Source organism: Salmo salar, chromosome ssa14 (genome assembly GCF_905237065.1).
Source record: "Salmo salar chromosome ssa14, Ssal_v3.1, whole genome shotgun sequence".
In the NCBI taxonomy this organism is placed as follows: Eukaryota; Metazoa; Chordata; class Actinopteri; order Salmoniformes; family Salmonidae; genus Salmo; species Salmo salar.
In genome coordinates, this window is record NC_059455.1 from 75,046,005 (window position 1) to 75,073,378 (window position 27,374).

Here is a 27,374-nt window from a genome sequence, read left to right on the forward strand (position 1 = left end):
ATGTAAAAAATATCTATTTTACAGTCGAGTGTTCATTTTTTCCAACTTACAGTTAAACAAAGGTTAACATGATATTTTGTTAAAATGAAAATAGAAGTATGTACTTAATGGGTTCTACAGATTTATGGAGGTCTAGTAAAATATTAAATTCAGATTGATAGCTAAAGATGACATTTTGACAAAGTTCAGTACACAACAGATCATTTTATGTTATGAGACTCCTGACCTGTGAGAATCTGTTCAGTTCAGTGTTTTTGGTGTGGAAGTTAAGGTGTCTTTTAATGGACAATTATTTGAAGCAACACAATGAGTAAAAACAAGGGTGTGAAAATATAAAAAATATGAACTGGTTGAATATTTGTACAGTACAGGGGGTGGTTCACAGACTACATAAAGAACACAATAGAGAAATAGAGTATACAGGTCCTCTGGAGCATCAGTGTAGCAGTGCTGTCGTTCGCCTGAGCTTTGGTCAAACTGTAACTGATATAGAGACTGTGTCCCAATTCTCCACCCTTATCCCAAAGTATGCACTTACATACTCCACATCCTTGGGAGAATTGGGATGCAGCCATAGATAGATAGGAGGCCATGTCCTCAGTGCATCCCTCTGACATCAACATTGGGAAATGTGCAGGCTTTGTATCCGGCCCAACTCTTTAAACAAAGCACCACTGTCTGTTACATGCGAGAACTGGTTGTGAGAACTGGTTTTGTAACATTATGACGTAATCTGAACAAGGAAACAGATCTGAGTCTGCCATAGACAAAACATTTATAGTGGGTGTATGGAAGTGTGAAGAAATCCATGTACAGATAAGACAAAGAGCAGCATACTCTCCAGGGCTGTGCCAAGATACACAGTTTAACAAAGACTGTCATCAACATCAAGCTAATTTCAAGCTATCAAATTATTAAATAGTCATCCAGGGAGTATCAAAATATAACTTTTCCCCAAATGTAACTTTAAACAGGCCACGCAGTGAGCATAGTTGGGATGTGATGAGACATTATCTATAACGTTTAAAGAGTTTACAATACTGCAACTATGGTGACTGCTTTACATGCAATGCATTTTCACACTGTTTAAACTCAAATACTTACATTTTAAATAATCGCTGCTCTCTCACAGACGTCATAAACCAAAGGGTTATATAAAGGTTTTTAACATCATCGAGTTAATGTCAAAGCAGTTTTGGCCCTGTTCCATGCCGATCTACAGAAATCAAGACATCCCCATCACAAACCCCTTAAGGGGCTCTTCATTTGTGTTGTTAGAATAGATCCCTTGTCTGTTCTTGCCACACTCTGATTGGGTTCACCTGTCTTTGTGCTTGTCTCCACCCCCCTCTAGGTCTTGCCCATCTTCCCCATTATCCCCTGTGCATTTATACCTGTGTTCTCTGTCTGTTTCCAGTTCGTCTTGTCAGGTCTTACCAGCATGTTTTCCCGTCTTCCTGTTTTCTCAAGTTTCTGTTAACTAGTTCTGACCAGCCTGCCTGCCGTTCTGTACCTGCCTGACTCTGACCCGATTACGAACCTCTTCCTGGCCTAGACCTGTCTTTTGCCTGCCCCCTGTTTGGGTCAATAAACATCTGTAATTCTAGCTGTCTGCATCTGGGTCTTATCCTGAGTTCTGATAGATATTTTATCAATGTATTTAGATAGGCCTATGCTATTTGCATGGATTCCATTTTGAATTGACTGCTATGAGTGTCAGTGTAAATAAAACTTAACTAGAACCATATACTAGGCAGTCTAGCATCTAGTCTTAAACTTGATCTAGAGTCTTGAACTTGATCTCGAACCACATACTGGGCAGCGTCATGAAGTCGTCTATCAGGTACACGTGCTCCTCATCTGGGCCAGAGGTGATAGCAATCATCTCAGCCTGGAATTCTGCTTACAGCGGGCCTTTCTTATTTACCACTCCGATGACAAACATCAATGCTGGCGGCGTCCTCAGGCTGCACTGCATCACACCGGTCTGCCTGCCCATCGGTTTGTACCACGGCGACTTTATGAACACCGGGCCGCGAGGCCTGGAACAGCTGGTTGGCTCTCAAGATGGCACTACCCATAAAGGTGCCCTCGCCCAGGTATAGCATCTTCCTCACCGCAGTCAGAGAAATTACATAGATTGACAGACAGACAGATATACCAGTGGATGAATGAATGAGTGTAATTAACATCAGACAGAAAAAGGATACAGCAGAATGAACACAGGTCTGCTTCAAGAATGTCTAGACATTAGCTCAGAGGGCTAACACAGTGGTGGCATGCAAGAAACCCAGGATTTGAACCCAGTCTGTAACAGGTACTCATCTGCTTCAATACTACTGACCTTAACATCGTTCTGGCTGGACTGCTGCTTCACATTGACCACCACCATGTCCAAATGACTGTAGAGGATCACACTGATCCTGCTGGCCTCACAGTTCACAGACATACGGTCAGTCAGGGCGTTCACAAAGTCCTTGACCACCTCAAAGTTCTCCGGTCCAAAGCTCTCTGAGCTGTCAATCACAAACGCCAGCTCCAGAGGACTCTCTCTGCACTTCAGAGCACAGCCTGAGAACATAAACAGAGAGAGTGTCTTTATCGATCAATCAAATGTATTTAAAAAGTCATTTTTACATCAGCAGTTGTCACAAAGTGTTTTACAGTAACCTGGCCTAGAACACAAAGAGCAAACAGAAGAACATTTAATATATTAATTTTGATCTATTTAGCAAAGGATAGTCCAGCAATAGTAACAATTGCCACTGTTTTCCAGGGAGCTCTTGACACAGTTCCTTAGAAGGAAGAAACATCAGCTAACTCTGTAAGTCAATAGTGTTTATGTTCTGTACACATCCATTCATTCATAGTCAATGAGCTGTTTTAACTAACCACAAATGTCCCTGATGATTTTGATGACTTCCTCTCTCTGTGGGAGGAAGAAGAAAACGTTATTGAGATAGAAAAATATGGTTGAGAGACATAACAAAAGGTGTTATTATGAAACAGTAAGCATTTTGTGCTCTCCTCACTGTCAGGCCAGGTTCCCCCTTCTCACCAGATTTCCCCTGCAAGTTTGGACACAGGTTAGCAATCAACATATAAATGAACCATGAAATACAGTTGAAGTCGGAAGTTTACATACACCTTAGCCAAATACATTTAAACTCAGTTTTTCACAATTCCTGACATTTAATCCTAGTAAAAATTCCCTCTCTTAGGTCAGTTAGCATCACCACTTTATTTTAAGAATGTGAAATTTCAGAATAATAGGACAGAGAATGATTTCTTTCAGCTTTTATTTCTTTCATCACATTCCCAGTGGGTCAGAAGTTTACATACACTCAATTAGTATTTGGTAGCATTGCCTTTAAATTGTTTAACTTGGGTCAAACGTTTCGGGTAGCCTTCCACAAGCTTCCCACAATAAGTTGGATGAATTTTGGCCCATTCCTCCTGACAGAGCTGGTGTAACTGAGTCAGGTTTGTAGGCCTCCTTGCTTGCACACGCTTTTTCAGTTCTGCCCACAAATTTTCTATAGGGTTGAGGTCAAGGCTTTGTGATGGCCACTCCAATACCTTGACTTTGTTGTCCTTAAGCCATTTTGCCACAACTTTGGAAGTATGCTTTGGGTCATTGTCCATTTGGAAGACCCATTTGTGACCAAGCTTTAACTTCCTGACTGATGTCTTGAGACGTTGCTTCAATATATCCACATCATTTTCCTTTCTCATGATGCCATCTATTTTGTGAAGTGCACCAGTCCCTCCTGCAGCAAATCACCCCACAACATGATGCTGCCACCCCGTGCTTCACGGTTGGTATGGTGTTCTTTGGCTTGCAAGCCTCCCCTTTTTCCTCCAAACATAATGATGGTCATTATGGCCAAACAGTTCTATTTTTGTTTCATCAGACCAGAGAACATTTCTCCAAAAAGTACGATCTTTGTCCCCATGCGCAGTTGCAAACCGTAGTCTGGCTTTTTTATGGTGGTTTTGGAGCAGTGGCTTCTTCCTTGCTGAGTGTTTTTTCAGGTTATGTCGATATAGGACTCGTTTTACTGTGGATATAGATACTTTTGTACCCGTTTCCTCCAGCATCTTCACAAGGTCCTTCGCTGTTGTTCTGGGATTGATTTGCACTTTTTGCACCAAAGTATGTTCATCTCTAGGAGACAGAACGCGTCTCCTTCCTGAGAGGTATGACAGCTGCGTGGTCCCATGGTGTTTATACTTGCATACTATTGTTTTTACAGATGAACGTGGTACCTTCAGGCATTTGGAAATTGCTCCCAAGGATGAACCAGACTTGTGGAGGTCTACAATTTTTCGGCCGATTTGATGTCAAGCAAAGCGGCACTGAGTTTGAAGGTAGGCCTTGAAATACATCCACAGGTACACCTTCAATTGACTCAAATTATGTCAATTAGCCTATCAGAAGCTTCTAAAGCCATGTCATAATTTTCTGGAATTTTCCAAGCTGTTTAAAGGCACAGTCAACTTAGTGTATGTAAACTTCTGACCCACTGGAATTGTGATACAGTGAATTATAAGTGAAATAATCTGTCTGTAAGCAATTGTTGGAAAATTACTTGTGTCATGCACAAAGTAGATGTCCTAACCGACTTGCCAAAACTAGTTTTTAACAAGAAATTTGTGGAGTGGTTGAAAAACGCATTTTAATGACTCCAACATAAGTGCATGTAAACTTCTGACTTCAACTGTATGTCATTTCACATTTACGTCATTTAGCAGACACTCTTATCCAGAGAGACTTACAAATTGGTGCATTCACCTTATGATATCCAGTGGAACAACCACTTTACAATAGTGCATCTAAATCTTTTAAGGGGGGGGTTAGAAGGATTAGAGCCTGAAGGTACGGAGGTGCCGTTCCCCTCACAGCTCCGTGAGGCAAGCACCATGGTCTTGTAGCAGATGCGAGCTTCAACTGGAAGCCAGTGGAGTGTGCGGAGGAGCGGGGTGACGTGAGAGAACTTGGGAAGGTTGAACACCAGACGGGCTGCGGCGTTCTGGATGAGTTGTAGGGGTTTAATGGCACAGGCAGGGAGCCCCGCCAACAGCGAAGTTCCAGTAATCCAGACGGGGAGATGACAAGTTCCTGGATTAGGACCTGCGCCGCTTCCTGTGTGAGGCAGGGTCGTTACTCTGCGAATGTTGTAGAGCATGAACCTACAGGATTGGGTCACCGCCTTGATGTTAGCGGAGAACTACAGGGTGTTGTCCAGGGTCACGCCAAGGCTCTTAGCACTCTGGGAGGAGGACACAATGGAGTTGTCAACCGTGATGGCGAGATCATGGAACGGGCAGTCCTTCCCTGGGAGGAAGAGCAGCGCCGTCTTGCCGAGGTTCAGCTTGAGGTGGTGATCCGTCATCCACACTATATGTCTGCCAGACATGCAGAGATGCGATTTGCCACCTGGTTATCAGAAGGGGGAAAGGAGAAGATTAATTGTGTGTCGTCTGCGTAGCAATGATAGGAGAGACCATGTGAGGATATGACAGAGCCAAGTGACTTGGTGTATAGCGAGAATAGGAGAGGGCCTAGAACTGAGCCCTGGGGGACACCAGTGGTGAGAGCACGTGGTGCGGAGACGGATAGGAGCGACCTGTCAGGTAGGACACAATCCAAGAGTGAGCCGCGCCGGGAGATGCCCAACTCGGAGAGGGTGGAGAGGAGGATCTGATGGTTCACAGTATCAAAGGCAACAGATAGGTCTAGAAGGATGAGAGCAGAGGAGAGAGAGTTAACTTTAGCAGTGCGGAGAGCCTCCGTGACACAGAGAAGAGCAGTCTCAGTTTTATAACCATGATGGGACCAAAAGACTATCATACCATGGGTCCTATAGACCCTGGCTCTCCAAATTCTCCCTTGTCTCCTTTCCTCCCACAGCCTCCACCAATCCCCCTGTGTAGAGTAATATGACAGTATTGTTAAGCACATCAACAAGAACATTTATAGTGAACAGCAAATGGTTGTGTGTGTCCATGTTGTCATTGAACCGGTCTGTGTGTGTTTGTTTGGCAGTTACAGTCCTGTGTGGCTCAGGTTGTTGGTTCAATTCCCGCAGGGATCAAAAGCGTTGGCTAAGTTTGTACCTTTTCTCCTGGAAAGCTGTCCCCTGGAGGCCCCGGGGGCCCATTGGCCCCTGGAACCCAGGCTCCCCTGAAGGTCACAAGAAGACCAGACTAATGATTAGCATGGTTAATCATGGCTATAACAGCTCACAATACTGTATACAGTGGCACACAGAATATTGTGCCACGTCAGTGTGATAGTACCAAAACCAATTTCCCTCTGAGCATACAGGTAACTGCCAAAATAAAGGAAACACTTGAGTAAAAGAGGGATGCAAAGTATATTGACGCAGGTGCTTCCACACAGGTGTGGTTCCTGAGTTAATTAAGCAATTAAAACCTCCCATCATGCTTAGGGTCATGTATAAAATGGCCAGTTGAACACTACAATGGCTAGAAGAAGCATAGGGGGTTTAAAGGGTGTGTGTGTCTCAATCACCAGATCTCAACCCAATTGAACACGTATGGGAGATTCTGGAGCACCAAATTATGGAATTTATTGTGGAAGAATGGTGTCGCACCCCTCCAGTAGAGTCCCAGACACTTGTAGAATCTATACCAATGCACACTGAAGCTGTTCTGGTGGCTCATGGTGGCCCAATGCCCTATTAAGACACTTTATGTTGGTGTTTCCTTTATTTTGACAGTTACCTGTACCTCACCACTTGAACATAGCAGAGTATTTTGTTTGTGGGGCCATGAACGACATACTATAATTACATGGGCATTTAACTAGAATTGCAGTTGATATATTGTCAATTACACATAATTATCCAAAAAATATTACACCATCATCACCATTATGTGGCAGCAGGTAGCCTAGTGGTTAGAGCGTTGGACTCGAAAGGTTGCAAGATTAAATCCCCGAGCTGACAAGGTAAAAATCTGTTGTTCTGCCCCTGAACAAGGCAGTTAACCCACTGTTCCTAGGCCGTCATTGTAAATAAGAATTTGTTCCTAACTTGCCTAGTTAAATAAAAGTAAAATAAAATGATGATCACTATCGCACACCCCACCATGCCAGTCCAGTATGATAATGTTACCCTACCTTGGGCTCCTGGGATACCTGACAGACCAAGTGGACCTGGCTGGCCCACAGAACCCTGCTTAACATACAAACATTAGTTCAGTTCCACATGACAATTTTCAAAAAGAAAAACATTTGACCTTTTTAAAGGGACACTGGTATTGAAAAGAAACAAGAGATGTTGACAATAAGTGATCTACAGCAGATGAAGGGTCTATGCCAGGGGTAGGGGCTAGGAGCTAGGTGATAGGAGCCAGGGGTATGGGCTATGGCAGGCAAACATTTTGGCTTGAGGGCCACATCGGAATTTTGCAATTCAATGGAGGTCTGCATCTTATGGGGGACCAATTGTTTGTTAAAATCAATTTGGGCCTCCCGAGAGGAGAGGGTTTGGCAGGCTGAGATTTCCTTGTCCCATCGCGCTCTAGCGACTCCTGTGGCGGGCCACGCGCATGAACGCTGACACGGTTGCCTGGTGTACGGTGTTTCCTCCAACACATTGGTGCGGCTGGCTTCCGGGTTAAGCGGCGTTGTGTGTCAAGAAGCAGTGTAGCTTGGCTGAGTCGTGTTTCGGAAGGTCGCGCGGCTCTCGACCTTCGCCTCTCCCAAGTCCGTATGGGAGTTGCAGCGATGGGACAAGATTGTAACTACCAATTGGATACCACGAAATTGGGGGGAAAAAAGGGTTTAAAAAATATATATATATATATATATATATATATTAGAATAATAAATACGGCCCGTGGGCTGTACTTTGCCACCCCCCTTGGGCTAGGAGCAAGGGGGGAGGGACTAGGGCATAGGGGCTAGGAGCAAGGGGGAGGGGCTAGGGAGTAGGGGCTAGGAGCAAGGGAGGAGGGGCTAGGGCGTAAGGGGCTAGGGGTGTAGGGGTAGGAGCAAGGGCGTAGGGGCTAGAAGCTAGGGGGTAGGGACTAGGTGCTAGTGGTAGAAGCTAGGGGTAGAGGCTAGGGGGTAGGAGCAAGGGGCAGGGGCGTAGGGGCTAGGGGTAGGAGCAAGGGGAGAGGGGCTAGGGCGTAGGAGCAAGGGGAGAGGGGCTAGGGCATAGGAGCAAGGGGAGAGGGGCTAGGGGTAGGAGCAAGGGGCTAGGGCATAGGGGCTAGAAGCTAGGGGGTAGGGACTAGGGGCTAGTGGTAGAAGCTAGGGGTAGAGGCTAGGGGTAGTGGCAAGGGCTAGAAGCTAGGGGTACGGAATAGGGATAGGAGCTAGGAGTAGGGTCTAGGGGTAGGAGATAGGGTGTAGGGGCTATGGATAGAGCGAGGGGGTAGGGGCTATGGGTTAGGGGCTACAGGGTAGGAGCTAGGGGGTAGGAATTAGGGGGGAGGGGCAAATGGTAGGGGAAAGGAATACAGGGAAATGGGTCAGGGGAAAAAGGGGTGATAAGGGGTAGGGACTAGGTGGTAGGGGCTACGGAGATACAGGCTGTTTCTGGATTGCTGTGTGTGTGTGTGCGCAGCTGTTTGCATGCACCTGTGTGTATACCACTTACCTTTGACCCAGGTAGACCCCTGCCAGGAGGACCTGGTAGACCCATCATTACAAAACTGCCAAGCAGAAGAACAGAGACGTGAGATACGCAACATCATGAACCTCGAATGACAGACCAACAATAACCAGGCAAATACAGCAAACACACACAACCTGTTCCACTGATATGTTGAACCAGCTGTCAAATCCACATTTCATATTATGAGCCAAATCTACTGTAAAAGAGCGTAATGGGAGTTTACTGCTATTGTCATAAACATATAGTTAAGAAATACCTCTCATAGGATCAACAACTCTAAAAGAGATGTAAAATACAATCATGGGTGGGAGAGCTTACTGGTATTGTTATAAAGCATATTGTTCATCTGTCTTTATCCCTAATCAAACAACCTCATGTCACACAATAGTCAAATAGTTTGTAAAGTAATAGAAGCAATACTTATGTCTTTGGAAATCTGAGGATTATGGTAAGAAGGCAAATACTGATAGTAAAAACAACGCTAACGCTAGCTAGCTGGCTAACAATAGCTAGTTTAGGGTTAAGGTTATGAATTTGTTTAAACGGTTAAGGTTAGGGTTCCTTTCGTTTTTTGCCTTAAGACATTTTCTGTCTCATGTATTCATACCAAATGTAACATGTTACACTAATTTGAGTGTCCAGGATTTAGATTTACTATGTTATGTCCAGTGGTGACACGTCATTCAGGGCAGGTGGGGCCCCAAAACATTTTTTGGGGCGGAGCTTTTCTGTTTTGCATGTTATTTTGGCATTAATACGTGTCACATATCAGTTTGCAAACAATGTAAATATCATTGAGTTAATAAAGCCGCATAGAAACGTGGTCTCTTTTCTTGAGTAAGGCAGCTCCAAAATGCAGGTGTTTCAGTGTAGCTCAGTGTTTTCTGTGGTGGTTTTGCGCCGTGATCGTCTCAGTGTTCTGTCACTCATGAGGACTGCACGTCATCGCCAAGTCTAAGGGTAGAGCTAGAAAATTCTAGCCCCTTGGGTGCTGCCATAGAGTTACAATAGAAGTGTCAATCCAAGAATGCTCAAGGTCATTGGCCACTGATAAAATTATGTCAAATCACATTACATCTACAATAGCTTTGATTGCACTGACCATGTCAACATCATACTTTCAAAATCTTAGCTAACAGTCATCATCATGAATCAAGTCGACAATCTACTGGCAAATCCTGTTTAATCCTTGTCATATGAAGAGAAATAATGAAGAGAAATTATAGATAGAACGTATCGGTGCTCCTCGGCCGTTGGAGATAAACATTACACAAGTTGGAAATCGCAAATTCAACAATGAGTGGTTTGGAAGGAATCAGTATGGCTAGCAATCACTAGCCTGCTATTCAGTGAAGCGGCTGTGTGGTCCAAAGTCTAAGATTAAGGGTCTCTTTTCCTAGTTTAAAATGATAAACATTCAACATTTGCCATGCTGTCAATGAAGCATGATTTGTGCCGTGCTCAAAACAACTGTTCACTCGGAACTGCAAAATCTGACTTTAGTGAGTTCAAGACAACTGGGAACTCGGGAAAAACGAGCTATGACTGGGAAAATACATTTTGAACTGTCATCCAACTTGGAATTGTACATTCGGAACTCGGGCCTCTTTCTAGAGCTACAACCTGGAGATCACTGACGTCATCATGATTCAACCTTTTCTTCCCCCCCAGAGTTCCCAGTTGTCTTGAAAGCACCCTAAATCCAGAGAATGCCAGACTTTGATGACAAAATTTTCCCATTAAGGATTTTCCCACGCCACCTTCCTGTTCAAGTGAGCACAACAAGGTGATTCCAAAACATTTATTGTATGCTGCTGCGTAAATTATGTAATATGCCAGGGAGATATGTATACTGTAGCTAAGAAAGTAATAATAAGTGTATGTTGTGTAGTAAGCTGTTAGTAGCCCATGTGCCTCACCCTAATAATTTGGTCTATTTACCCCTCTTATTTTGCCAACTGTTCTGACTTGGTGGTGCACATGTAGCCTATAACCTGTTTTGAGAAATGCAAACATCAAATATTGTAAGAGCTTTCATTGTCTGCTTATATGCCCCCTTTATTTATCCTACGGTTCTAACTTGGAGTACAGAGAGAATACTGTAAGAACGGCCCATGTTCTCAATTCTGTTGCTGTACATTTCAAAAGTGCTGAACAAATAGTTATTTTGACTACGTCCTAGCTCGCTCTTTAATGTCTTAATCGAAATTACGGATTGCCTCTTATCCGCTTGTCGTCCTCTTATGCCATAGTTTGTACATCTCAACTGTCAGTAGAAACCACATTTGTTTAAGCAAATCAGCCATATCAGCTATGTTTTTTTAAAGGCAGTAAATGAGGCTGAATGAACTGTTTCGCTGCCAGACAAGGCTCCGCTGATAGCCAGGTGTAGCGGTGGTAAGGTGTTGGGACTGCTCAAATCAAATAACATTTTATTGGTCACATACACGTGTTTAGCAGATGTTATTGCGGGTGTAGCGAAATGTTTGTGTTTCTAGCTCCAACAGTGCAGCAATATCTAACAAGTAATATCTAACAATTTCACAACATATACCAAATGCACACAAATCTATATAGAGGAATGGAATTCAGAATATATAAATATGTGGATGAGCAATCTCAGAGCGCCATAGACTAACATACAGTAGAATAGTATAGAATACAGTATATACTGTACATGAGGAGTAATGCAAGAAATGTAAACATTAAAGTGACTAGTGTTCCATTTATTAAAGTGGCCAATGATTTCAAGTCTATGCATATAGGCAGCAGCCTCTGTGCTAGTGATGGCTATTTAACAGTCTGATGGCCTTGAGATAGAAGCTGTCAGTCTCTCTGTCCCTGGGGTGAACAGGCAGTGGCTCGGGTGGTTGCTGTCCTTGATTATCTTTTTGGCCTTCCTGTGACATTGGGTGCTGTAGGTGTCCTGGAGGGCAGGTAGTTTGCCCCCGGTGATGCGTTGCGCAGACCGCACCACCCTCTGGAGAGCTCTGCGGTTGTGGGCGGTGCAGTTGCCGTACCAGGCGGTAATACAGCCCAACAGGATGCTCTCAATTGTGCATCTGTAAAGGTTTGTGAGGGTTTTGGATGACAAGCCAAATTTCTTCAGCCTCCTGAGGTTGAAGAGGTGCTGTTGCACCTTCTTCACCACACTGTCTGTGTGGGTGGAGCATTTCAGTTTGTCAGTGATGTGTACGCTGAGGAACATAAAACTTTCCACCTTCTCCACTGCTGTTTCGTCGATGTGGATGGGGGGGTGCTCCCTCTGCGTTTTCCTGAAGTCCACGATCATCTGCTTTGTTGACGTTGAGAAGAGAGGTTATTTTATTGGCCCCATACTCCCAGAGCCCTCACCTCCTCCCTGTAGGCTGTCTCATCATTGTTGGGAATCCATGCTGTTGGGAATCCATGCTGTTGGGAATCCATGCTGTTGGGAATCCATGCTGTTGGGAATCCATGCTGTTGGGAATCCATGCTGTTGGGAATCCATGCTGTTGGGAATCCATGCTGTTGGGAATCCATGCTGTTGGGACAAACTAACAGTTTGTGGGCACTGTTTGTCACCGTTATCGTGCAATTAATGTATTTTTTTGTGTTGTGTAGTGGCTTTGCTGGCATGCATCCCAGCATAGATTTGTTTCCCCCACCAAGATTTACATGCTAAAATCACCACTGGTTATGTCTAGTCTATGATACCGGGCTGTAAAATGCAGTGAAGCAAAACAGCGGTTGCTGGCTTCTTGTCAATGCTTCTGGGAACCCTGGCGGAAACAGTGCACCTCTTTGGAATATTGGTCAGGCATTTGCATAGAGGGCCTGATTCAAAATGTAAATAGGCACAACTCAGACTTCCTTGATGTCAATGGGACACTTAATTAAAAATGTTGTGTGAAGATCTCAAGTCCGAATACAACCCAGACTGAAAAAGTTGAAGAATTCCAAGTGGCATTCCACACATGTAACTTGACTGAGAACCTCAGATGACACTCATAAACAGCCATATAATCGAACCCTAAAGTTAGCCCCTAGAATTCCTTTAAAAAAACACTTCAAACCAAACCCAGCCATAAATCCTAATGCCTCCTCTATTAAAGATGACCCGCCTTAAACACTAACATTCTCTAACATCTACAGCAGGGATGGGCAACTTTGATGGGGGTGGGGGCCACTAAAAAACCAAACTCATCATAAGGGGCCCCAGTGGCTTGTGGGTCTGTGTACCCACATCAATACCTCTCCACCTTGCGAGCAAAACATTTTAGCGGCCCCCTCGTAATAGCGAAAGGGGAAAAAAAATCTGTTTTAAAGATAATTTACTGCAATTCTGCACATTTTGCCATGGGGCATAGAGAAAATGTTGCAGTTTTAAAGCAAGTTTGCTACATTTCTAATCATCTTGCCATGGAGCGGAGATAAAAATGTACAGTTTTACAGCTAATTTCCTGCAATTCTACACAATTTGCCATAGGTTGAAGGCAAATGTTTGCAGTTTTTAACATGATAGCTGATGATCAATGGGCCCCACCCCGGTCGGTAATTCGACCATGCTTACTACAAGTTTAGATAGCTGGCCACCAGACTAACTTACCAACCTAAAAAAGAAATTGACATGGGCTAATTGAGTGACTGGTGATGCACAACCAAATTTCGAAATTGCACCTTGTGTATTCTATTAACTTAACTATCAACAGTAAGTTGATAGCCAACAGAAGTATAGCCTTCCCTGTAGCTCAGTTGGTAGAGCATGGTGTTTGCAACACCAGGGTTGTGGGTTCGATTCCCACGGGGGGCCAGCACAGAAAAAAAAGAAAAAAAATCTATGAAATGTATGCATTCACTACTGTAAGTCGCTCTGGATAAGAGCGTCTGCTAAATGACTAAAAATGTAATGTAAATGTAAGTTGAGACTGAGTTTTTTTTGGTGGGGGAATTGGTAACCCTAACATTGTTAACCCTAACATTTCCCATATTACCTGCTCAGGTAGCTAGCCTATAACTAGGACCTGGACAAATTCTTGACCATTTTGGTCGTCATTGTCAAAGGTTTCACTGCAGAAGTCATAGAAAGGACCCAGTTCCACGAGAGTGCAGTGGACCACACTTTAAGGGTATAAGATGCTATTTGGGACACCCAACCCTGTCTGGATTCTCTAAAAGCACCACTACTGTGTTTAAGCTTCCGTTATCAATACAGGTACCATTCATAACTTATCATATTTCATTATGACATATAATATTGCTTGGAGCTGCCTTTTAAAGGTGAAGCACCAGTCAGGGAGTCTAGTTGTAATGGATATATATTGACTTTGTGTTCAGGAAATGTTTATTCAGCCAGCCTGACGTATAGGGCATGTTCAATATTTTGTCACCCAGGAGAGGGTGACTGGTAAACTCACTCAATTAAGTTGTGTAAGACCCAGCACAATATTTGTCCATCCTGTACTTCAAAGGTTGACTATTCAGGATATCCTCTCTTGTATTGCTTAAGTTTGAGTTAATCAGTATGACTCTTATACTGGAAGCAGACAATGCTGTGTTTAACGTAGGTGTATGCAGGTAGGCCAGAACTACTAAAGGTTTCTATAGGACTCTGGGTGGTTGTCTGGGTAAACATTCTAGATCCCAAAACCTTCAAAAAATAGAACTCTACCTTTTCTCCAGGAATTCCTTTCCCAGGCGCACTCTGTTCCTCGCAGTCCTGGCAAACCAATCTCACCCTGTTTCAAGACACAAAGAAAATGCAGACAATAAACAAGTTATGTAATAACTACTTCAAATGTCTGTGCTCTTTATAGTGTATAGTAGATGAACAATGGGGCCCAATGAACTTTGACCTCTAAATGAACTTTTGACACCTTGCTTACCTTTGTAACGGCTGTCGTCGGGAATAGAGGACCAAAACGCAGCAGGAATGTGGATGCTAATCTTGTTATTTATTTTAAATAAAGGGAACACCAAAATAACAAAACGAAGACCGCACAAACAACAAAACAGTCTTGTCAGGCTCCCACAGGCAAAACAAGAAACAATCTCCCACAAACACTTAACCAAACACATACCCATATATAGGACTCTCAATCAGAGGCAACTAGAAAACACCTGCCTCCAATTGAGAGTCCAACCCCAATAAACTAGACATAGAAATACAAAAGACTAGAGACCACATAGAAATACAAACCTAGAACATAACCCCAAAAACCCAGAACTAACTAAACCAACACCCTGTTAAATAAATCACCACCCTGAACCACATAAACAAAATACCCTCTGCCACGTCCTGACCAAACTACAATAACAAATAACGCTTATACTGGTCAGGACGTGACAACCTTAGGTTGGACCGCTCCATCTTCCCCAAGTATACCAGGTATCCCAGAGGATCCGTCAGGTCCTGGTTCACCCTGGAGACGACCACAGATCAGACACTCACCTCCACATTCAACACCTGCTCATCTCAGCTGTATATTGTATGCTGCATTGGAGACCTTTGCCATCTACTCACCTTCGGCCCTGGCTCCACGACTCCTCTCTCTCCCTGTGGTCCGTGCTGCCCTGGGAAGCCCTGGTCACCCCGTGGGGAAGACAACTGAATCAGTCCCTGATTAGAGGACCTGGACCCTCTCTAAAATTATCCGCCGCAATTGTTGCAACCCCTATTACTAGCCTGTTCAACCTCTCTTTCATATCGTCCGAGATTCCTAAAGATTGGAAAGCTGACGCGGTCATCCCCCTCTTCAAAGGGGGAGACAATCTAGATCCAAACTGTTACAGACCTATACCTATCCTACCCTGCCTCACTAACTTTAAACATCAGCTGTCAGAGTAGCTCACAGATCATTGCACCTGTACATAGCCCATCTGTAAATAGCCCATCCAACAACCTCATCCCCATATTGTTATTTATTTTTTTGCTCCTTTGCACCCCAGTATCTCTACTTGCACATTCATCTTCTGCACATCTATCACTCCAGTGTTTAATTGCTAAATTGTAATTACTTCGCCACTACGGCCTATTTATTGCCTTACCTCCCTAATCTTACCTCATTTGCACACACTGTATATAGATGTTTTTTCTATTGTGTTATTGACTGTACGTTTGTTTATCCCATGTGTAACTGTGTTGTTTGTGTCGCACTGCTGTGCTTTATCTTGGCCAGGTTGCAGTTGTAAATGAGCACTTGTTCTCAACTAGCCTACCTGGTTAAATAAAGGTGAAATAAAATAAAAAATAAATAGAGGTGAAGAATGAAATCCAGCCGTACTAAGCACCTCGAGGTCTGGATTTGAGTACAAAGAATATCTAGTTAACAGAAGAAAAGAAAGAGAAAATCAGGACAGAAGAAAAAGGATATCAAAGTGAAACAGATCTCTAAAGACACAGGAGACAATAATACAAGAAACAACACTTCTGTAGCTTGTCAACTATGTGTCTGTCTATCCCTGTTCTCTCCTCTCTGCACAGGCCATACAAACGCTTCACACCGCGTGGCCGCTGCCACTCCAACCTGGTGGTCCCAGCGCGCACGACCCACGTGGAGTTCCAGGTCTCCGGCAGCCTCTGGAACTGCCGGTCTGCAGCCAACAAGGCTGAGTTCATCTCAGCCTATGCTACCCTCCAGTCCCTAGACTTCCTGGCGCTGACGGAAACATGGATTACCACAGATAACACTGCTACTCCTACTGCTCTCTCTTCGTCTGCCCACGTGTTCTCGCATACCCCTAGAGCATCGAGCCAGCGGGGTGGTGGCACTGGAATCCTCATCTCTCCCAAGTGGACATTCTCTCTTTCTCCCCTGACCCATCTGTCTATCTCCTCATTTGAATTCCATGCTGTCACAGTTACCAGCCCTTTCAAGCTTAACATCCTTATCATTTATCGCCCCTCCAGGTTCCCTTGGAGAGTTCATCAATGAGCTTGACGCCTTGATAAGTTCCTTTCCTGAGGATGGCTCACCTCTCACAGTTCTGGGTGACTTTAACCTCCCCACGTCTACCTTTGACTCATTCCTCTCTGCCTCCTTCTTTCCACTCCTCTCCTCTTTTGACCTCACCCTCTCACCTTCCCCCCTACTCACAAGGCAGGCAATACGCTTGACCTCATCTTTACTAGATGCTGTTCTTCCACTAATCTCATTGCAACTCCCCTCCAAGTCTCTGACCACTACCTTGTATCCTTTTCCCTCTCGCTCTCATCCAACACTTCTCACTCTGCCCCTACTCGGATGGTATTGCGCCGTCCCAACCTTCGCTCTCTCTCTCCCGCTTACTCTCTCCTCTTCCATCCTATCATCTCTTCCCTCTGCTCAAACCTTCTCCAACCTATCTCCTGATTCTGCCTCCTCAACCCTCCTCTCCTCCCTTTCTGCATCCTTTGATTTTCTCTGTCCCCCTATCCTCCAGGCCGGCTCGGTCCTCCCCTCCTGCTCCGTGGCTCGACGACTCACTACGAGCTCACAGAACAGGGCTCCGGACAGCCGAGCGGAAATGGAGGAAAACTCGCCTCCCCTGCGGACCTGGCATCCTTTCACTCACTCCTCTCTACATTCTCCTCTTCTGTCTCTGCTGCTAAAGCCACTTTCTACCACTCTAAATTCCAAGCATCTGCCTCTAACCCTAGGAAGCTCTTTGCTACCTTCTCCTCCCTCCTGAATCCTCCTCCCCCTCCCCCTCTCTGCGGATGACTTCGTCAACCATTTTGAAAAGAAGGTTGACGATATCCGATCCTCGCTTGCTAAGGCCAACGACACCGCTGGTCCTGCTCACACTGCCCTACCCTGTGCTTTGACCTCTTTCTCCCCTCTCTCTCCAGATGAAATCTCGCGTCTTGTGACGGCCGGCCGCCCAACAACCTGCCCACTTGACCCTATCCCCTCCTCTCTTCTCCAGACCATTTCCGGAGACCTTCTCCCCTTCCTCACCTCGCTCATCAACTCATCCTTGACCGCTGGCTACGTCCCTTCCGTCTTCAAGAGAGCGAGAGTTGCACCCCTTCTGAAAAAACCTACACTCGATCCCTCCGATGTCAACAACTACAGACCAGTATCCCTTCTTTCTTTTCTCTCCAAAACTCTTGAACGTGCCGTCCTTGGCCAGCTCTCCTGCTATCTCTCTCAGAATGACCTTCTTGATCCTAATCAGTCAGGTTTCAAGACTGGGCATTCAACTGAGACTGCTCTTCTCTGTGTCACGGAGGCTCTCCGCACTGCTAAAGCTAACTCCCTCTCCTCTGCTCTCATACTTCTAGACCTATCTGCTGCCTTTGATACTGTGAACCATCAGATCCTCCTCTCCACCCTCTCCGAGTTGGCATCTCCGGCGCGGCCCACGCTTGGATTGCGTCCTACCTGACAGGTCGCTCCTACCAGGTGGCGTGGCGAGAATCTGTCTCCGCACCATGCGCTCTCACCACTGGTGTCCCCAGGGCTCTGTTCTAGGCCCTCTCCTATTCTCGCTATACACCAAGTCACTTGGCTCTGTCATATCCTCACATGGTCTCTCCTATCATTGCTATGCAGACGACACACAATTAATCTTCTCCTTTCCCCCTTCTGATAACCAGGCGGCGAATCGCATCTCTGCATGTCTGTCAGACATATCAGTGTGGATGACGTATCACCAGCTCAAGCTGAACCTCGGCAAGACGGAGCTGCTCTTCCTCCCGGGGAAGGACTGCCCGTTCCATGATCTCGCCATCACGGTTGACAACTCCCTTGTGTCCTCCTCCCAGAGTGCTAAGAAACTTGGCGTGATCCTGGACAACACCCTGTCGTTCTCCACTAACATCAAGGCGGTGACCCGATCCTGTAGGTTCATGCTCTACAACATTCGCAGAGTACGACCCTGCCTCACACAGGAGGCGGCGCAGGTCCTAATCCAGGCACTTGTCATCTCCCGTCTGGATTACTGCAACTCGCTGTTGGCTGGGCTCCCTGCCTGTGCCATTAAACCCCTACAACTCATCCAGAACGCCGCAGCCCGTCTGGTGTTCAACCTTCCCAAGTTCTCTCACATCACCCCGCTCCTCCGCTCTCTCCACTGGCTTCCAGTTGAAGCTCGCATCCGCTACAAGACCATGGTGATTGCCTACGGAGCTGTGAAGGGAACGGCACCTCCATACCTTCAGGCTCTGATCAGGCCCTACACCCAAACAAGGGCACTGCGTTCATCCACCACTGGCCTGCTGGCCCCCCTACCTCTGAGGAAGCACAGTTCCCGCTCAGCCCAGTCAAAACTGTTCGCTGCTCTGGCACCCCAATGGTGGAACAAGCTCCCTCACGACGCCAGGATAGCGGAGTCAATCACCACCTTCCGGAGACACCTGAAACCCCACCTCTTTAAGGAATACCTAGGATAGGATAAAGTAATCCTTCTAACCCCCCCCCTTAAAATATTTAGATGCACTATTGTAAAGTGGTTGTTCCACTGGATATCATAAGGTGAATGCACCATTTTGTAAGTCGCTCTGGATAAGAGCGTCTGCTAAATGACTTAAATGTAATGTAAATGTAAATGAGTAAGGGGGCAATGTACCAGTTGTAGTGGATTTAGACTTGGGGCAGAGAGACAATTCTGTCGCCGGACCCCCTGCCTTACTGTACGCCATGTTTTCATGACCATCATCACCACAGACACACAGCACTTCAATACCTCCCATCTTGAGGTGGTTTAGGTTAAGGTCGGGGTTAGGGTCAACATACCTTGTCACCTTTGAACCTTGAACCCATGTCATCCTGAAACACATAAGACACTGAGCCATTATCTAGGTACATACTTCACTGTATGAGTATGAGAGTACTCCAATACATGTCATATCTCACATACAGCACACTATAGCATACACATACAGTACATATCCAAGCTAGACTAATCAGTGGGTGGAACAGCTAGTGATGGTGTCTCACGTTAGGCCCTGGTAGACCCTCTCCTGGGAACCCTTGTGTTCCCTGAAGCCCTGGACGACCAATTAGACCCTAGTAGACATACTAAAGAAGATACAAATAATTTATATCCATCAGCAAAGAGCAAAGCTCAATTATTTACAATATGTCTCACCCTAGTGGATATCCTGACACACTGCAGGGTAATTCTACAAGAGGGCTATGTCAAGCATTGACGTAAGAAAGATATCTCGTCATAAAACCTAAGGAACACTGTGAACTTACCGGCAGTCCTGGTTCACTCATACCCATGGGACTGGTGGGTCCAGGTCTTCCCTGGTTTCCTTTATCACCCTAGGTGTTCTGACACAGGATAAATTAGGATTAGAGTCTGAGAGATGACTAGAGATCACTAGAGAGATCGTATGACAGAAAAGAGGTAGAAGTCACCTCTAACAACAGATTTCAACTGGCCTTAGGTGTAGGAAACCTGATGCCAGTATCCCCAGGAGGTTCCGTCACTCCACTAGGTCACCCTGGGAAAGAGGGGCATCATTCACCTTTCCTCAACTTTCTCTGTACATTTTAGCTGTATCTTTATCTAGAACATTTCTGGAGGTATAGGAAGTTTAGCATAATCCTTACTTTGGGTCCTAAAGGTCCTTCAGGGCCCTGGCCCCCAAGACCTCCACTAACAGGTGCAGCGGTCTAAGGCACTGCATCTCAGTGCTAGAGGTGTCACTACAGACCCTGGTTCGATTCCAGGCTGTATCACAATCAGCCGTGATTGGGAGTCCCATAAGGCGGCGCACAATTGGCATAGCGTCGTTAGGGTTTTGCCGGTGTAGGCAGTCATTGCAAATAATACTTTTTTCTTAACTGACTTGCCTAGTTAAATAAAAATGTATTCATTAAAAAAGACCCTGCAAAAGAGACAAGAAAAACACCTCGGTCAATGCGTGAATATAAATCCTCTGCAGTGGGCTATAATCACAGGGCCTTGAGGTTTTCACAAATACAAATAAGAAAACCAATCAGTCAGGGCCTCCCAAGTGGCACAGCGGTCTAAGGTACTGCCTCGCAATGCTATAGGCGTCACTACAGACCCGGGTTCGATCCCATTGAACTGTCATTGAACCCTTTTAGTTTAAAAAAAAAATCTCTCTCCTGGAAAATCAACGTATGTAAAAACACTGCTTCTGTCACTACAGATTCATTTAGGACAAAACAAAGAATTTACACGAAATCCTTTAGGACTTGGAGTACCGTCAGATCCAGACCGGCCTGTTTTCCCCTGCAAATTACACAGGAATGGAGATATCATTCCATCAGAGGACAGATCATTGGACAGAATATATTTTTTGGGGCCCTTTTTCATCCCTGGTTGTTCCCATAACATCCCCATGGTGTTTGTAAATGCGTGTGTAGGTGACTATGATCGTTCGGTGTGTAAATCCTCTGTCTATGCTCTTTCTGTGACCTCTTTATATTATCAGCCTCAAACCCTGAGTAGTAGCCTATACAGTCTCAGTCAACTCAATAGTGTCAGAGGGTTCTGTGCCGTAAAACCTCAGTCAACTCAATAGTGTCAGAGGGCTCTGTGCCGTAAAACCTCAGTGAACTCAATAGTGTCAGAGGGCTCTGTGCCGTATAACCTCAGTCAACTCAATAGTGTCAGAGGCCTCTGTGCCGTATAACCTCAGTCAACTCAATAGTGTCAGAGGCCTCTGTGCCGTATAACCTCAGTCAACTCAATAGTGTCAGAGGGTTCTGTGCCGTATAACCTCAGTCAACTCAATAGTGTCAGGGGCCTCTGTGCCGTATAACCTCAGTCAACTCAATAGTGTCAGGGGCCTCTGTGCCGTATAACCTCAGTCAACTCAATAGTGTCAGAGGGTTCTGTGCCGTAAAACCTCAGTCAACTCAATAGTGTCAGAGGGTTCTGTGCCGTATAACCTCAGTCAACTCAATAGTGTCAGAGGGCTCTGTGCCGTATAACCTCAGTCAACTCAATAGTGTCAGAGGGTTCTGTGCCGTATAACCTCAGTCAACTCAATAGTGTCAAATCAAATCTAATTTTATCGGTCACAAACACACTGTTAGCAGATGTTAAAGTGAGTGTTGTGAAATGCTTGTGCTTCTAGTTCTGACAGTGGAGTAAAATCTAACAAGTAATCTAACAATTCCCCAACAACTACCTAATACACACAAATCTAAAGGGGTGAATGAGAATATGTACATATAAATATATGGATGGCCGAGCGGCATAGGCAAGATGCAATAGATGGTATAAAATACAGTACATACCTTTGAAGTCGGAAGATTCCGCTTGTTTGATTGCCTTGCGGAGGGAATAACTACACTGTTTATATTCAGCCATATTCTCAGACCTCTTTCCATGGTTAAATGCGGTGGTTCGCGCTTTCAGTTTTGCGCGAATGCCGCCATCCATCCACGGATTCTGGTTAGGGTAAGTTGTAAGTCACAGTCGGTACATCTCAAATGCACTTCCTTATAAACTCACTCACCGAGTCAACGTATTGATCAATGTTGTTCTCTGAGGCTGACCGGAACATATCCCAGTCCGCGTGATCAAAGCAATCTTGAAGCATTGATTCCGATTGGTCAGACCAGCGTTGAATGGTTCTAGTCACTGGTACATCCTGTTTGAGTTTCTGCCTATAAGACGGTAGGAGCAAGATGGCGTCGTGGTTGAATTTGCCGAAGGGAGGGCAGGGGAGGGCTTGTATGCATCGCGGAAGTTAGAGTAGCAGTGATCGAGTGTATTACCCCTGCAGGTACTGCAATCAATATGCTGATAGAATTTAGGTAGCCTTGTTCTCAAATTTGCTTTGTTCAAATCCCCAGCTACAATAAATGCAGCCTCAGGATATACAGTGGCTTGCGAAAGTATTCACCCCCCCTTGGCATTTTTCCTATTTTATTGCCTTACAACCTGGAATTAAAATAGATTTTTTGGGGGGTTTGTATCATTTGATTTACAGAACATGCCTACCACTTTGAAGATGCAAAATCTTTTTATTGTGAAACAAACAAGAAATAAGACAAAAAAACGGAAAACTTGAGCGTGCGTAACTATTCACCCCCAAAATCAATACTTTGTAGAGACACTTTTTCAGCAATTACAGTTGCAAGACTCCTGTTTACATAGAGTCCAGTGAAGTTCCTTGAGGGCCGTCGTGGTGTCTGCTTGAGGGGGGAATGTACACAGCTGTGACGATAACTGATGAGAATTCTCTTGGGAGGTAATATAACCGGCATTTGATTGTAAGGAATTCTAAGTCGGGTGAGCAGAAGGACTTGAGTTCCTGTATGTTGTTATGATTACATCATGAGTCGTTAATCATGAAGCATACACCCCCGCCCTTCCTCTTCCCAGAGAGGTTTTTATCTCTGTCGGGCGCGATGCATGGAGTAGCCCGGTGGCTGTACCCGATTCCGACAACATATCCCGAGAGAGCCATGTTTCCGTGATACAGAGAATGTTACAATCTCTGATGTCTCTCTGGAAGTCAACCTTTGCTCTAATTTCGTCTACCTTGTTGTAAAGAGACTGGACATTGGCGAGTAGTATACTCGGGAGCGGTGGGCGATGTGCACGTCTATGGAGCCTGACCAGGTGGCCCTTCTGCCGCACTGTTGTTTTGGGTCAGCTTCTGGGAGTAGATCCATTGTCCTGAGTGGTGGTCCAAAAAGAAGATCCGCTTCTGGAAAGTCGCATTCCTGGTCGTAATGTTGGTAAGTTGACGTCACTCTTATATCCAATAGTTCTTCCCGGCTGTATGTAAAAAGACTAAAGATTTCCTGGGGTAACAATGTAAGGAATAATACATTAAAAAAACGAAATACTGCATAGTTTCCTAAGGACTCGAAGCGAGGCGACCATCTCTGTCGGCGCCATTTTGGGGCTTCTGTGCTGTATAGCCTCAGTAAACTCAATAGAGTCAGGGGCCTCTGTGCCATATAACCTCTTTCATCTCCCTAATGCCCCAACTCCCTAACGCCCCAACTCCCTAAAAGTCTCTTTAAGCCTCTCTTCAAAAGGCCTGCTAGTCAAAACACACAAATGCCCTCTACGCTATAATTTTATTTTACGTCATGACACTTTGCCTCTCGCACAGTACAGGCCTGCTACACTTGCAGTGTGTGTGTGTGTGTGTGTGTGGGGGGGGGGGGTAGAAATGGGGTGCTAACCCTGGGAGAGCCCCTGGTTGCATACAGAGGGGTGTGTAGGGGGATTATAGCAAATGGTTGTCCAACTGGTGAACTTTCCAGCAATAACACAGACCTGTCTGAGGATTACTGCTCCTCTGTACTGCAGAGTAAACCACTGTCAACCTGGACACTTCAGACACACCAGATCTGACACACAGACACAACACTGGGAAATATGAAGGGCGGGTTTGAGGTCAATTTCATGTAAATTCAGTCAAACCAGTCATTGCTTTTCAAAAGGAAAATTGGAATTGAAATTCAGTGTACTTCCTGAACTGATAGTTATAGTGTATGACGTTTACTGGCTACTAGAGGAAGCTTTTGATTAATTAAGGTCACTAATTTGTAAATAACTCCTTTCACCTGGTCTTAATTGAAAGGAGGAAACAAAAACCAGCAGACACTGGGATTTATCTAACGGCTCTCCATCTGCATCCTTTGACTCTCTATGAGTACTATGACGTATATACACACTAGAGGGCGCCAACACCATAATACACAACACTAAATAATGCCAGATCAATTTGGGCCAGTGTGATATCATAATTTGTTTGCAAGCAAAGGGAACAGGTTGCACATGAAGCCTCCAGTGAGGGAATAGCTGGCGGTGTAACTTAATGACTACCCAGGGAACCAAAACCACTGCTCTCTGTCAGATCCTCTGTTTCATTCACCAGATAGAATAGATTCTGATGCCAAGTTATTCCCAGTTACCTTTTGCCTCTATAGCAGTAATTTGCAGGATATGGTCAAACACCATTTTTTCTTCTGAAATGTTCCCCATTTAGTTCCAAAAAGTTAAAAATTTCTTGAATTCCATTTCAATTGATTTATTTCATATCAAATATTTAATTGTAAATTTGTTATCATAAATGTATAAATCCTGAGAATTATTCTGAGAACTAGTTAAAACCTGTTGGGGCTACAGGTTAGCAATGAACCCCGAGTCGGGATTGCTAACAAGGCTGGAAATTCAAAACATCAAAAATCGAATAATTTCAATTTCTCAAACAATCAACTATTTTACACAATTTAAAAGATAAACATCTCCTTAATCTAACCACATTGTTCGATTTTCAAAGAGGCTTTACGGCAAAAGCATAAAGTTAGATTATGTTAGGACAGTACATAGCCACAAAAGTACAAACATCCATTTTCAATTCAAGGTCAGGCGTCACCAAAAGCAGAAACCAGCTAGAATTATGTACTAACCTTTGTCAATCTCCATCAGATGACACTCCTAGGACATTATGTTATACAATACATGCATTTTTTGTTCCATCAAGTTCATATTTATATCCAAAAACAGCATTTTACAGTAGCGTGAAATTCAGATTTTTTTCTTCTCTGAAATGCTTCCGGTGAACATAACAAAATTACTATTCGAAAACATTGGTAAATTATAATATTGTCATTCAAAGAATAATATATTATCATCTCGTAATTGCTACCGAATGGCCAGATCTCAAAATAACTTTACTGGGAAATCACATTTTGCAATAAACAGGGTGTTATGCTAAGAACAATAAGCTATGCTATACAGTTAGCATCATCTAAAATCGATAATAACATTGTAAATATCCCCTTACCTTTGATTATCTCCATCAGAAGGCAGGCATCCCAGGTCCGGAAGGCATCCCAGGTCCGGAACAAATGTGGTTTCTCTTGACAAAGTTCATAATTTATGTCCAAATAACACCAAGTACTTAGCGTTCATTATGCTCCCACAAAATGTGGTGGGGGGAGTGTAAAATCACGCCGAAAAGCTAAAAAAACCTAGTAAATAATCTATTTATGTTCGTTCAAACATGTCAAATGTTGTTTAGCATTAATCTTTTGGTCCATTTTTAACGTTAAACATCAGTAATATTTTCACACAACCTATCCTATGTCTAGATAAACAATGATGACAAACTCACGCTTCTCAGATTTATGCGCAGGCGCAAAAAATGAAGTGATGACATGTCAACTTCCTTGGATTCTAATTTGCTCTCTGTTTATCATAGACGCTCAAACAACTTTATAACGATCGTTGACATCTAGTGGAAGCCGTAGGTGTTGCGAAATGAATCCTTTCTCACTATGGTATCTATAAAACAATGACACTAAATAGTACAGTCACAAAATTCAAAATTTTTTGGATCTATTTTTCACAGGTTTTTGCCTGCAATATGAGTTTTGTTATACTTACAGACACCATTCAAACTGTTTTAGAAAATTCAGAGTGTTTTCTATCCGAATGTGTTAATAATATGCATATCCTAGCTTCTGAGTTGGTGTAGGAGGCAGTTAAAAATGGGCACATATTTTTTTCAAAATGTCTCAATACTGCCCCCGAGCCCCAACAGGTTTTAATGCTCCCAAATCAATGGATTGATTAATTTAAAAGCACAAATAACCCTCAACCCATCATAAAAATGACAGGGTTACCCATTATCATTTTTAAAAATGGCATTTCAATCTGCAACACAAAACGCAACACATGTGATTGTCATTGGATAGCCTACAACAAATTTCTCTCTGGAAATGACTTGATGTTCAATAGCCTACAGTCCACTTGACACAAATGTTACATAACATAGTTTCAAATCAATTAAACCGTACCTTGATTCTTATTTAAATACAATGAATCACAGTAATAGTCAGCTAATTTGGTCTGAATTACATAGTCCGGTGGGCAACCTTTTTATCCCCTGTTTAGTCCTAAAGCAGGAGAGAGCAACCGTGATCAACCTGCTCGAATCGATTCAAACCTGCACGAGGGGGCTGCACTGGGAACACTGAATTTTTATGAAGCGCACCGACAATCACACTGTTGTCAAACGGATTGATGGAAAGAAATGAATGTTGGTTATTACACATTTTTGATGTTGATAACAACAATAGTTAATCCGTTTTTTTTCACTCTACAATATTGAGGTCAGACCACCTTGTTTTCTCAGTCATCATTCATACCAACTAAACCATGTTGCGGCCTATCAATGTGCAACATCCCTCCCACCCATCCTCTGTTATTAATGTGCTACAATGAAATAAATAACGTTAGTTGGACTACTGTATATGTTTATATTCATATCTGTACACTACGGAGTCTCATTGAACCCACAGACAGTCACGGTGAACCTCTATTGTCCCCTGTCCCCTGTAATCCATGGCTTCTGGTTGGGGTATGTACGTACAGTCACTGTGGGGACGACGTCCTCAATGCACTTATTGATAAAGCCAGTGACTGATGTGGTGTATTCCTCAATGTCATCGGAAGAATCCCGGAACATGTTCCAGTCTGTGATAGCAAAACAGTCCTGTAGTTTAGCATCTGCTTCATCTGACCATTTTTTTAATTGACCGAGTCACTGGTGCTTCCTGCTTTAATTTTTGCTTGTAAGCAGGAATCAGGAGGATAGAGTTGTGGTCGGATTTACCAAATGGAGGGCGAGGGAGAGCTTTGTACGTGTCTCTGTGTGTGGAGTACAGGTGATCTAGATTTATTTTCTCTCTGGTTGTACATTTAACATGTTGATAGAGATTTGGTAGAACTGATTTAAGTTTCCCTGCATTAAAGTCTCCAGCCACTAGGAGTGCCGCCTCTGGGTGAGTGGTTTCCTGTTTG

At 44.2% G+C, this 27,374-nt stretch overlaps 1 protein-coding gene across 1 annotated transcript; it reads right to left on the minus strand.

Annotated features, from left to right (window-relative positions):
* Window positions 1–184: 184 nt before the first annotated feature.
* LOC123726786 (collagen alpha-1(XXVIII) chain) lies at window positions 185–3,350 on the minus strand. Its single transcript, XM_045694798.1, has 4 exons — window positions 3,033–3,350; window positions 2,893–2,929; window positions 2,345–2,571; window positions 185–2,108 (listed from the first exon to the last, which is right to left on the minus strand). Exons 1-4 carry the CDS (start codon window positions 3,099–3,101, stop codon window positions 1,920–1,922), a joined length of 522 nt encoding a protein of 173 aa, XP_045550754.1. The 5' UTR covers window positions 3,102–3,350; the 3' UTR covers window positions 185–1,919.
* Window positions 3,351–27,374: the final 24,024 nt, after the last annotated feature.